Source organism: Sparus aurata, chromosome 1 (genome assembly GCF_900880675.1).
Source record: "Sparus aurata chromosome 1, fSpaAur1.1, whole genome shotgun sequence".
Taxonomy (NCBI): Eukaryota; Metazoa; Chordata; class Actinopteri; order Spariformes; family Sparidae; genus Sparus; species Sparus aurata.
The window spans coordinates 402,047-415,195 of NC_044187.1; the positions used below are offsets into that span (position 1 = coordinate 402,047).

The window sequence follows — 13,149 nt, forward strand, 5'->3', positions numbered from 1 at the left end:
TACTCTGATTAGAACTGTCTGGTATCAGCCCCGTTTCAACTGGCATCAGAGACGCTGGGACAACTGGACATTTCTGATCGCAGAGTTATTATAGAGAAAATATTGATTATTTGTGTTGAACAGCTGTAACCTAGCAACAGACGGATGTTTACAGTTTATCAAAGTGGGACGAACAAACATTTAGATTCCTTTGTTGTTTAAAAGATTATTATAATTCCACAGAAACGCTTCAGTCAATTAATCATATTAAATAATAAATTATTAATTAAGCTTCAGGTGAGCTGCAGGTGAGCAGACGGCAGGTAACAGTGTGAGGTTGAAGGAGGTGTTGATCACATGATGGCCGACAGGTGAATCTCTCTGTGGCCACCAGCTCCACCTGTTTTACGTGTGGACACACCTGAGTGAAGTCAGATTCCTCCTTCATCCATCAGAACAAATGTCACAATCTGATTCGTCGACACTGTTTGTAAGAAAAATGCTGTTTGCACATGAACATTGATGATACTTGATGATGTCATCAGGAGGCGGAGTCCCTCAGCAGCTGCAGACCTTCCAGGTGCAGACCAGCAGTCATCAGACTTCCACCAGTCAGAGCTGCTCAGACGTACACAACCCAGCCTCCTCTGCAGGTAAAAACATAGCTCCGCCTCCTCAACAGCTGTCAGCTGGCATTGATGCTCATCACGTGAGGGTTAATGTGAGGGTTAGTGTTGCACAGTAAACCGATACTAGAAAGGTAACGCGGTACCCAGCCGTTAAAAACAATACATTTCACATTTTATTAGTATCGGTACTTTATGAACTTTGTGCGACAGCGGGGCAGTGTGTCTGTGTGCAGCTTCTAGGGCTGCACGAAAAATCATTAAAAAATCGCGATCTCGATTCACACATACACGTGATCTCATTTCCAGACACAGCGATTCTGAAGCATTTTATATTTCGAGTTGGATCACAAACAAATGCTCCTATTTTCCCCCCGGATTATTTGAAGCGCCCCTAAACGCAGCATTTGATTCAGTGGAGGAAGCCTGCCTTCAGTTGAGTGTTTGGAAGGAGTGAGTGAGAAGCTGTTTTTAGACGGGGTAGCAACCGTCCTTTTGGCGGCCAGGTCCGCGGTTTTAGACAGAGGGCGGCAAATTGAGGGTCTGTTTTGGTCCGCCGATTTGCTGCCTCGGACGGTACACTTATTTCCGCCTCGCCTGCTAGATGGGCAACTGGACAGCCGCTGAGATCCGGGAGATGCTAGCGTCTCCTGGATCTCTAGCTTGTTGTTGTAGCGACAAGCTAGGAACGAACGCTACTTTCAAATTAAAAGCCCCCCACTAAGAACCCAGTTCTAAACTCCAATGGGGTGCAATGTAAAGCTCTTATTTTGAAGACAAATTCATTGTCAACTGTTCACAGCCAAACTTCGGGCTTCACGTCACGTCACATGTTTACCTCTACCTCTGAGGCGGCTTTTGGAAAAGGAGGAATATTACGCCTCTGTTTTAGAAAGCCGATCACAGCAGCTATCACATATCACCTAGCCAAAGATACAGCCCCAATAAACACTGTACAACATGAGGGATTAAAGGATGCCCTCTCATCTTGGAGACTAATTTTTTTTTTACTTTTGTAAAAATCATTTCTCATCAATGGTAGAACTTCAACAAAACAAAAAAAACATTGCTTTACAATACCATACTACAATGGTTTTTTTTGTTTTGTTCAAGTTCATCAGTGCAATAAACATTTTGTGAAAAAAATCATGCCAGAGAATCGTGATCTCAATTCTAAGCAAAAAAATCGTGATTCACATTTTTTCCAGAATCGTGCAGCCCTAGCAGCTTCTCTCTGCTTCCTCACTGCCTGCAGACAGAGTGGGCGTGGTTTCACAGTGACAGACAGTCACAGAGTGAGACAGACGTGTTGGCTCTCTTGGTCATTAGGGATTTAAAGCATCGTTTACAGACGGGCTTTGTGGAGTCCTTGGGCTTGCCCTTATTGTCGGCTCCGTGCGTCTGCTTCTTCAACAAGCCTAGGACGGTCGGCAGGAGCACTCATGCCACTTTCAGCTGACAGACATGCGGACTCGTTCAAAGAGTTCAAAGAGCTGCAGGTTAGCGATAGATAACGTTAAATATCTCCTGGATGGAAGTCAGGTGAACTGTTTCCACCATCAGAGCTGCAGGAGGCAGTCAGGGGTGAAGCTAACTGTTTAACAGTCCGATGTGGTTCCACATCTCTGTATGCAAACACAACGTTCACACTGGTAACATCAACTTTACCAGAACATGTGCTGGAGTTCACAAGTATGCTGATCAACAACACCACTTATAAATGATCTATCAATCAGTACTAGTAATATAATCATAACATGTACATAATGTATGATATATATTGTAATTTATATTATTATAAAATGGTGTGATTAGAGCACAGACCTCCACCAGGTCTGGGTCATTGTGTTGTACTTTAGTGCACTCATGTAGTTTGCAGGATAATAATAATAATCCAGGATTTGAAATTTCCCCTTTGTGGGACGAATAAAGTGTTGTCTTATTATATGAATTGCCAGACTGACAGTTAATGTCATTTATGTTCATTATTTTTATGCTGATTAAAATTGTAGTTAATGTGCTGTTAATTTGTTTCTACTACTGGCACTGAGCTTTTTATGGAAAATCAGGTTATTTAATAATCTCTGAAAGCAAACAAGACAAATGAACAAAACAAGACGACACTTGTCTTCTTGGATACAGCAGCTATAAAGCTCAGCAGCTTTTACAATAAATATATATTTTTATTTTGACTTTTGAAGTGTTTTAATTTATAAAAATAAATAAATCATTTTAAGTTCCACATTCTGTCATCTGATATTTTATTCCATTACATTTGATGATGTTCTAGTTTTCCGCTGTGGTATCGATTCAGTATCGGTATCCAGATATTTTAGGCAGGTATCATACCAAAGTCATAATTTTGGTATCGTGACAAAACTAGTGAGGGTGGTGACATGCTTTTATTGTGAAGGAGCCTCAGTGAGGCTTTATTCTCCATGCTCACCTGCACGTGTCGAAGGGTCCAGCCTCCATCTCACCTGTACTATTTCTTATCAGACACATCTGTTAGAAGTGCGGACATCCATGAGAGTGAAGACAGTGTGATGAATGATGAGCACAGTGCTGCCACCTGCTGGTCGCGCTCAGCTGTGGTCTGTGTGCTGCGTTCAGGATGAGGACGAGGCCATGACAGTTTGATGTGATCGTATCTAAGGTTGATTTATTTCTGTTTGTCAAGCACTTCAAACATCAACACGTGACTTTATGGTTGAGCTGAATGTCACGTATGTCAAGTAAAACACAATGTATGAAGACATTCAGGTCAAATTAGAGCAGCATGAATAAATACATCAAATCAATAATATCAGTGAGCAGTAAGTGTGATCTCACAGAGGCTGCAGTGTTGTGATGATGAAGCAAAGATCTTCTTCTTCTCCCTGTTTGTTTGTTTGTTTGTTTGTTTGTTTCAGACCAATCAGCAACATTTTAACAGTTTTCAGTCAATTTGAGTGCTTATCATCGGCCACTTCATCCTTTAGGCTCACCTCTAGGATCCGAGCACTTAGGCCAGGGCTCGGCCCCGTCCCTCACCCGAAACAACCTGTCTGGAGCTGCAAACCAAATTAGTGTTTTATGCAGCCTAGAGAGTCTAACTTGCCCTGTCAAGATTATTAGAAGGCCTTAAGGAGCATTGATTTATATTTTCAGATGATGTGGGCTACTGATGCAATTATTAAATAAAAGCATTGGCCTACAATACATAGAAATAGAGTAGCAATACAGAACTATATACTCAAGTCCTCCCTGAGTTTGTGAAAATGTATAAAATAAAAAATAGCCTAATTTAACCTAATTTACAAAACACAATGATATTAACTCAGGATCGTTCATTTAATTACAGCTTAATAGAACAGATACAGTTCTGTGTCGGCTGCACAGTTTTACTGTCAGAATGTAAGAATCACTGTCGGCCTCGTACAGAGATGATGATAAAAATTATAATAATAATAAAATTACTGTTTTTTACATAATATTTTCATGTAAAATGTCAAAGCCAGAGTGCTGTACGATCCCTGAGTGTGTTCTGACAGGATCACTTTGATGTCTCTCTGCAGCCAGTCTTCCTGCCTCCATCAGCTCCTCCTCCTCCTCAGTGGCTGGTCACATGATGTATCCTGGAGGTCACACGGTGATGTATGCCACTCCGACGCCCTCGCTCGGCGACGGCAACCTCACTGTCCTGAACACCTTCCCCCCGACAGGCCACGCCCAGTCACATGAACCAGGTACACCTTCTTTCTATTGGTACAGTAACCAGCTGCTGGTGCAGCCAACCATCACAGTGTTGTTGTTGTTGTTGCTGTGTAACAGTTCTGTCTCATGTCTTCCAGGTTCTCTCCCGCAGGTCTTCCTCACGTCTCTTCCTCCAGTCACTGCACAGATCCCGGTTTCTGCAGTCCAGCTCCACCCGGTAACTGTACTAATACTGCTGATAATACTGCTGATAATGCTGCCGATAATCCTGCCGATAATACTGCTGCTGATAATGCTGCTGATAATGCTCCTGATAATGCTGCTGATAATGCTGCTGATAATGCTGCTGATAATACTGCTGATAATAATGCTGATAATGCTCCTGATAATGCTGCTGATAATGCTGCTGATAATGCTGCTGATAATGCTCCTGATAATACTGCTGATAATGCTGCCGATAATGCTCCTGATAATGCTGCTGATAATGCTGCTGATAATGCTCCTGATAATGCTCCTGATAATGCTGCTGATAATGCTGCTGATAATGCTCCTGATAATACTGCTGATAATGCTGCCGATAATCCTGCCGATAATGCTGCCGATAATACTGCCGATAATAATGCTGCCGATAATGCTGCCGATAATGCTGCCGATAATACTGCTGCCGATAATACTGCCGATAATACTGCCGATAATCCTGCCGATAATACTGCTGCTGATAATGCTCCTGATAATGCTCCTGATAATGCTGCTGATAATGCTGCCGATAATCCTGCCGATAATCCTGCCGATAATACTGCTCCTGATAATGCTGCTGATAATGCTCCTGATAATGCTCCTGATAATGCTCCTGATAATGCTGCTGATAATCCTGCCGATAATTCTACCGATAATTCTACCGATAATGCTACCGATAATGCTGCCGATAATGCTGCCGATAATTCTGCTGATAATTCTGCTGATAATGCTGCTGATAATGCTGCTGATAATAATGCTGATAATAATGCCGATAATGCTGCCGATAATTCTGCCGATAATGCTGCCGATAATGCTGCTGATAATAATGCTGATAATAATGCTGATAATGCTGCTGATAATTCTACTGATAATGCTGCTGATAATGCTGCTGATAATTCTACTGATAATACTGCTGATAATAATGCTGATAATAATGCTGATAATGCTGCTGATAATTCTACTGATAATGCTGCTGATAATACTGCTGATAATAATGCTGATAATGCTGCTGATAATTCTACTGATAATTCTGCTGATAATGCTGCTGATAATTCTACTGATAATAATGCTGATAATACTGCTGATAATACTACTGATAATGCTGCTGATAATACTACTGATAATAATGCTGATAATACTGCTGATAATACTACTGATAATGCTGCTGATAATACTACTGATAATGCTGCTGATAATTCTGCTGATAATGCTGCTGATAATTCTACTGATAATACTACTGATAATGCTGCTGATAATACTACTGATAATAATGCTGATAATACTGCTGATAATACTACTGATAATGCTGCTGATAATACTGCTGATAATACTACTGATAATGCTGCTGATAATTCTGCTGATAATGCTGCTGATAATTCTACTGATAATGCTGCTGATAATGCTGCTGATAATTCTACTGATAATACTGCTGATAATACTGCTGATAATAATGCTGATAATGCTGCTGATAATTCTACTGATAATGCTGCTGATAATGCTGCTGATAATTCTACTGATAATACTGCTGATAATACTACTGATAATGCTGCTGATAATTCTGCTGATAATACTACTGATAATGCTGCTGATAATCCTGCCGATAATGCTACCGATAATACTGCCGATAATACTGCTGCCGATAATGCTGCCGATAATGCTGCCGATAATACTGCTGCCGATAATACTGCCGATAATACTGCCGATAATACTGCCGATAATCCTGCCGATAATACTGCCGATAATACTGCTGCCGATAATGCTGCCGATAATGCTGCCGATAATACTGCTGCCGATAATACTGCCGATAATACTGCCGATAATACTGCCGATAATCCTGCCGATAATGCTGCTGCTGATAATGCTCCTGATAATGCTCCTGATAATGCTGCTGATAATGCTGCCGATAATCCTGCCGATAATCCTGCCGATAATCCTGCTCCTGATAATGCTGCTGATAATGCTGCTGATAATGCTCCTGATAATGCTCCTGATAATGCTGCTGATAATGCTCCTGATAATGCTCCTGATAATCCTGCCGATAATGCTCCTGATAATACTGCTGATAATGCTCCTGATAATGCTGCTGATAATCCTGCCGATAATTCTACCGATAATTCTACCGATAATGCTGCCGATAATGCTGCCGATAATGCTGCCGATAATTCTGCTGATAATGCTGCTGATAATTCTGCTGATAATTCTGCTGATAATTCTGCTGATAATGCTGCTGATAATAATGCTGATAATAATGCTGATAATAATGCTGATAATGCTGCCGATAATTCTGCCGATAATGCTGCTGATAAGGCTGCTGATAATAATGCTGATAATAATGCTGATAATGCTGCTGATAATTCTACTGATAATGCTGCTGATAATGCTGCTGATAATTCTACTGATAATACTGCTGATAATAATGCTGATAATAATGCTGATAATGCTGCTGATAATTCTACTGATAATGCTGCTGATAATAATGCTGATAATAATGCTGATAATAATGCTGATAATGCTGCTGATAATTCTACTGATAATTCTACTGATAATTCTGCTGATAATGCTGCTGATAATGCTGCTGATAATTCTACTGATAATAATGCTGATAATACTGCTGATAATACTACTGATAATACTACTGATAATGCTGCTGATAATTCTGCTGATAATACTGCTGATAATAATGCTGATAATGCTGCTGATAATTCTACTGATAATGCTGCTGATAATGCTGCTGATAATTCTACTGATAATACTGCTGATAATACTGCTGATAATAATGCTGATAATAATGCTGATAATGCTGCTGATAATTCTACTGATAATGCTGCTGATAATGCTGCTGATAATTCTACTGATAATACTGCTGATAATACTGCTGATAATAATGCTGATAATGCTGCTGATAATTCTACTGATAATGCTGCTGATAATGCTGCTGATAATTCTACTGATAATAATGCTGATAATACTGCTGATAATAATGCTGATAATGCTGCTGATAATGCTGCTGATAATACTGCTGATAATAATGCTGATAATGCTGCTGATAATTCTACTGATAATACTGCTGATAATACTGCTGATAATGCTGCTGATAATGCTGCCGATAATTCTGCTGATAATGCTGCTGATAATACTCCTGATAATAATGCTGATAATACTGCTGATAATACTGCTGATAATAATGCTGATAATTCTACTGATAATAATGCTGATAATTCTACTGATAATAATGCTGATAATACTGCTGATAATACTCCTGATAATAATGCTGATAATACTGCTGATAATACTGCTGATAATACTGCTGATAATACTCCTGATAATAATGCTGATAATACTGCTGATAATACTGCTGATAATAATGCTGATAATTCTACTGATAATAATGCTGATAATTCTACTGATAATAATGCTGATAATACTGCTGATAATACTGCTGATAATAATGCTGATAATTCTACTGATAATAATGCTGATAATTCTACTGATAATAATGCTGATAATACTGCTGATAATGCTGCTGATAATGCTGCTGATAATACTGCTGATAATAATGCTGATAATACTGCTGATAATGCTGCTGATAATTCTACTGATAATAATGCTGATAATTCTACTGATAATGCTGCTGATAATGCTGCTGATAATTCTATTGATAATAATGCTGATAATACTGCTGATAATGCTGCTGATAATTCTGCTGATAATACTGCTGATTATAATGCTGCTGATAATGCTGCTGATAATTCTACTGATAATACTGCTGATAATACTGCTGATAATGCTGCTGATAATCCTGCTGATAATAATGCTGATAATACTCCTGATAATTCTACTGATAATAATGCTGATAATGCTGCTGATAATACTGCTGATAATACTGCTGATAATACTGCTGATAATGCTGCTGATAATGCTGCTGATAATAATGCTGATAATGCTGCTGATAATTCTACTGATAATAATGCTGATAATAATGCTGATAATGCTGCTGATAATTCTACTGATAATTCTACTGATAATGCTGCTGATAATTCTACTGATAATAATGCTGATAATGCTGCTGATAATACTGCTGATAATGCTGCTGATAATTCTACTGATAATAATGCTGATAATAATGCTGATAATACTGCTGATAATAATGCTGATAATACTGACAATGCTGCTGATAATATTGCTGATAATAGCACTAACAGTCCTGTCAGTGGTGGTCAGTTGACTTGATGTTGTTGTGTCTGTCGTTCAGATGGTCATCAGTCAGCAGAGCAGCAGCAGCAACCTGACGGAGCTACAGGTCGTCAGTCTGGACGTCCACCAATCAAAAGACGACTGACTGTCCCACACACACACAGCTGGATCTTCTCTGGACAATATCAAAGGCCCAATCCCAACATGTACAGCTGAAACCAGAAGTTTACATACACCGTATAAAAGACACATAAGCTTTTTTTCATCACTGTCTGACATTCAATCAGACTAAACGTTTCCTGTTTTCGGTCAGTTAGGATTCCCAAAATTATTCATATCTGCTCAATGTCAGAAAAACGAGGGAGAGAATTTTTAAGACTGTTTTATTACTTTCTTCAAAATAAGGTTTTTTTTTACTAAGATTACTATGCCCTTAAACAGTTTGGGAAAGCCCAGATGATGATGTGATAGCTTTGGAAGCTTCTGAGTTAATTACAGGCTCACCTGTGGATGTATTTTAAGGCACACCTCTAACACTGCTTCCTTGTGTGACATCATGAGAAAATCAAAAGAAATCAGCCAAGATGTCAGGAAGAGAATTGTGGTTCATTCTGGGGTACAATTTCCAGATGCCTGAAGGTGCCATGTTCATCTGTTCAAACAATCACACACCAGTATAAACACCTTGGGCATGTCCAGACATCATATCGCTCAGGAAGGAGAAGGGTTTTGTGTCCCAGAGATGAACGTGATATGAAGTGTGCATATTAACCCAGAACCAAAGCACACACCCATGTACCCACATGGGCTGAAAGGCCACTCAGCAAAGAAGCCATTACTCCAAAAGCAACATGAGAAAAAGAGATTACAGTTTGCAAATGCACACGGACAAAGACCTTCATTTTTGGAGACATGTCCTGTGGTCTGATTAAACTAAAATGTAACTTTTTGGTCATAATGGCCATCGTTACATTTGGAGGAAAAAGGAGGAAGCTTGCAAGCCTGAGAACACAGTCCCAACTGTGAAGTACGAGGGTGGCAGCATCATGTTGTGGCGGAGTTCTGCTGCAGGAGGGACTGGTGCACTTCACAAAATAGATGGCATCATGAGGAAAGAACATTATCTAGAAATATTGAAGCAACATCTCAAGACTTTAGCCAGGAAGTTAAAGCTTGGGTGCAAATGGGTCTTCCAAATGGACAATGACGCGAAGCATACCGCCAAATTAGTTACAAAGTGGCTTAAGGACAACAAAGTCAATTTTTTGGATCTCAGTCTAATACAAAATGTGGGCAGAGCTGAGAAGGTTTGAGCAGTGAGGCAGCCTACAAACCTGACTCAGTTACACCAGTTCTGTCAGGACCAGCAGGCCAGACTTTGAAGAAAGTAATAAAACATTGTCTTAAAAATTCTCTCCCTCATTATTCTGGCATTTAGCAGATATGAATAATTTTGGGAATCCTAACTGACTGAATGAATGAATGAATGTCAGACAGTGAGAGAAAAAAGCTTATGTGTCTTTTATACAGTGTATGTATAGTTCTGGTTACAGCTGTACATCTCACACACTCACACACACACTCTCTCTCTCGCCCTCTCTCTCGCCCTCAGGCTCTGAGGCTTGAAGTTCTGGGGGTTCAGTTGTGTCCCACTGTCCCATCGTTCTCTGGAGGACATTTCAGCCTTTTAATGGACACCTTGTGTCAGGCTGCACCGCTGCCTGAGGGAATACCCACAGTTCATAGCATTGTAATAGGGTTACCGTGGGTTACAGAGATGATCCGGATGCTCTCATGACTCTTTATGCAATGTTTTTTATTGACAAGCGTTCATTTTCTAAGTCACATCCAAGCGTGACGTTTTCTACAGAACTGATGATGGACTGAAATCACTCCGTTTATTCAAGAATAAAACAGTATGAAGCTTTTTAACTCTGGCTCAACATGTTCCTGCTCCCTGCGTTGATTATTACACATCTTAAACTGTAAATAAAAAGTGAAGTGAAACGTCAAGGTGCTGTCAGAGCTCATCAGCCCCTCACAGCTGACAGCCCAGGGGACGCTGGGATTGGTCCAAAGACCGTTGTGATGATGTCAACTTTCCCTCTCTTTGTGTTTCATCATCACGTAAACAGCAGCAACAACAACAACACGGGTTAGAAACATCTGAAGGCTCCAGAGCGAGGTTGAAATGTTGTGAGTTTGTCTGGTGTCAAACATTCAGGAACAAATAAAATGATTTAATTTTTACTTTAAGTTATGAAAATCTCAAACAGAGACGATGATGTCATCAGACTGATGCTCAGGTGTAGTGATGATGTCATTTAAAAAACAGAAACGTTGAGTCAAACAGCCTCGTGCTCCGTCAGCACAGTTCATGTCCATGAAGACACGTCACGGTGAAAACAGACAACGTTCGGTATACTGCAGTATTACTGTAGTAAAACAAAGAGTTTCATCTTTTAGGACACGATTAATGGGACGTAATTGTCATCCGATCAATAATGATCATTTATCAGATGATAACAGTCAGACAGCAGCAACATCAACCTGAGTAAACCTGAACTCCTCTTCATCCCGGGACAGACTGCCCTCACATGGACCTGTCAGTCACTGTCCAGGACGTCATGCATCACCTTCATCGACGGCGAGGAGCCTGGTCATAATCCTCGATGATGGACTGTCCATCCAACATCACTGCTGTGGCCTGATCCTGCAGATTTGCCCTCTACAACATCTGCAGGATCCGGTCTTTCCTCAAAAAAGATGCAGCGCAACTCCTGGTCCAAGCGCTGGTCTTCTCCCGTCTGGAACCCTAACCCTGACTAAACTGTCCAGAGCGCTTGGGGCGCCGTTTAGCTCAGTCGGTAGAGCAGCGTCCCATGTGCTGAGGCTCTGCAGCGGACCCGGGTTCCACTCCCGGTCCGGGTCCCTTTGCTGCGTGTCACTCCCTCTCTCTCTCCCTGTTTCCTGTCATATCTTCAGCTGTCCTATCAATAAAGCCATAAAAATGCTCCAAAAATATTTGAGAAAAACCAAAAAAAACTGTCCAGAGCGCTGAAGCCACCCGTGTTTACAATCTATCCAAATTCTCCCATGTGACCCGCCTCCTCCATGACCTCCACTGGCTTCCTGTTGTGGCCCACATCTGATTCCAGACGATGGTTCTGGTCTTCACGGCCGTCAACAGAACTGCACCATCTACCTCCAAACCCTGGTCAGACCACACGGCCCAGAGAGAGCACTGCACTGTTCTACATCAGCGGGCCGGCTGGTACCGCCATCACTGAGAGCAAACAAAGCTGCTCAGAGAAGTCACGACTCTTCTCTGTTCTGGAGCCTCAGTGGAGGAATGTCTGACCAATGTCAGGACAGCAGAGTCGCTCTCTGTCTGCAGCAAGAGACTCATCTGTTCAGACTTCACCTACCGCTGAAACTCTGACCCAAACAGGTGATCTGCGAGCGGCGAGGCCCAGTTGCGCTGATGCGTAGGGATACGGAGGTTCTGCGGTTGAGAAAATGTAGTGCCCAAAGAAAGCGCGGTCTGACAGCGATGTGAAGCAGTGTGAATTTTCTCTATACAACGTACACTTGAACTTATATAGATTGTTTTAGGTGAGCCTTGTTTTAGGTGGTTAATTTCTCTTTTTCTCTGGACCCGTTCACTGCAGTACAAAGCTGAGCGTCTGGGCTGGAGCGGCTCTCTGCTGCTCCAAACTGAGGCTGCGCTGATCGCTGATTACGGTAGGAAACAGATCGACTATAGATATGTACTTTATATGACCCCACTTCAAAAAACACCAACTATCTCTTTAAAGGCATTATTCCTATTTAAAGTGTTTGGTAGATAGTTTTGTTTGATGTAATGATGTATTATCATTATTATAATCATATTATGAAATTATAATTATTGCCTCTTTCTTAAAACATTCTTAATGACATTACAGCTGTCGGTCGAGTCAGAACTGCAGACCCAGTTGATGGACGATGTGGTGGACAGAGGAGACTGGACCCCCAAACACCCTGAGTACCGACCCAGATGATGTCCCACTGACACCATCCAGCCCAGCAGCACATCAGCCTGTTACTGTACATCATCTCTAACTGTTTTATTATTGTTTTTAATAATAATTGTTTTTGTTAATAGTGAATAATAATCTGTATATAGTTATTTATGCTGTCATTTTGTAAGTAGTTGTAAATGTTAAGACCTTCACAATAAAATAAAACATTCAATCCCGTGTGGTCCCTGAAAAGTAGCACTTGATGCTGTTTGCTTTTATAAATTGTACTTAAGCTGTAAATACTGAATGGAATAGACAACGTGCAACAATAGAACAATATTTTATTTCATGAATTATATAAAATGAACAAATAATTTTAAAAGAACTCATACATTAACTAAATAACAACAGAT

At 40.6% G+C, this 13,149-nt stretch overlaps 1 protein-coding gene across 5 annotated transcripts in view; it reads left to right on the plus strand.

Annotated features, from left to right (window-relative positions):
- The window catches only part of LOC115583016 (serum response factor-like), a 102,437-nt gene extending 91,758 nt beyond the window's left edge, over positions 1-10,679 (plus strand). Inside the window, exons 5-9 of one of the 5 annotated variants that reach the window (XM_030419379.1) lie at positions 525-632; positions 4,163-4,333; positions 4,439-4,518; positions 8,791-9,040; positions 10,345-10,679. In XM_030419379.1, the coding sequence (XP_030275239.1) occupies positions 525-632; positions 4,163-4,333; positions 4,439-4,518; positions 8,791-8,877 (446 nt within the window). In that variant the 3' untranslated portion in view covers positions 8,878-9,040; positions 10,345-10,679. Of the gene's footprint in view, positions 1-524; positions 633-3,104; positions 3,262-4,162; positions 4,334-4,438; positions 4,519-8,790; positions 9,041-10,344 lie in introns of those variants that run through there. The other 4 variants (XM_030419388.1, XM_030419397.1, XM_030419414.1 and 1 more) reach the window with 4 other exon arrangements.
- The last annotated feature ends 2,470 nt before the right edge of the window (positions 10,680-13,149 follow it).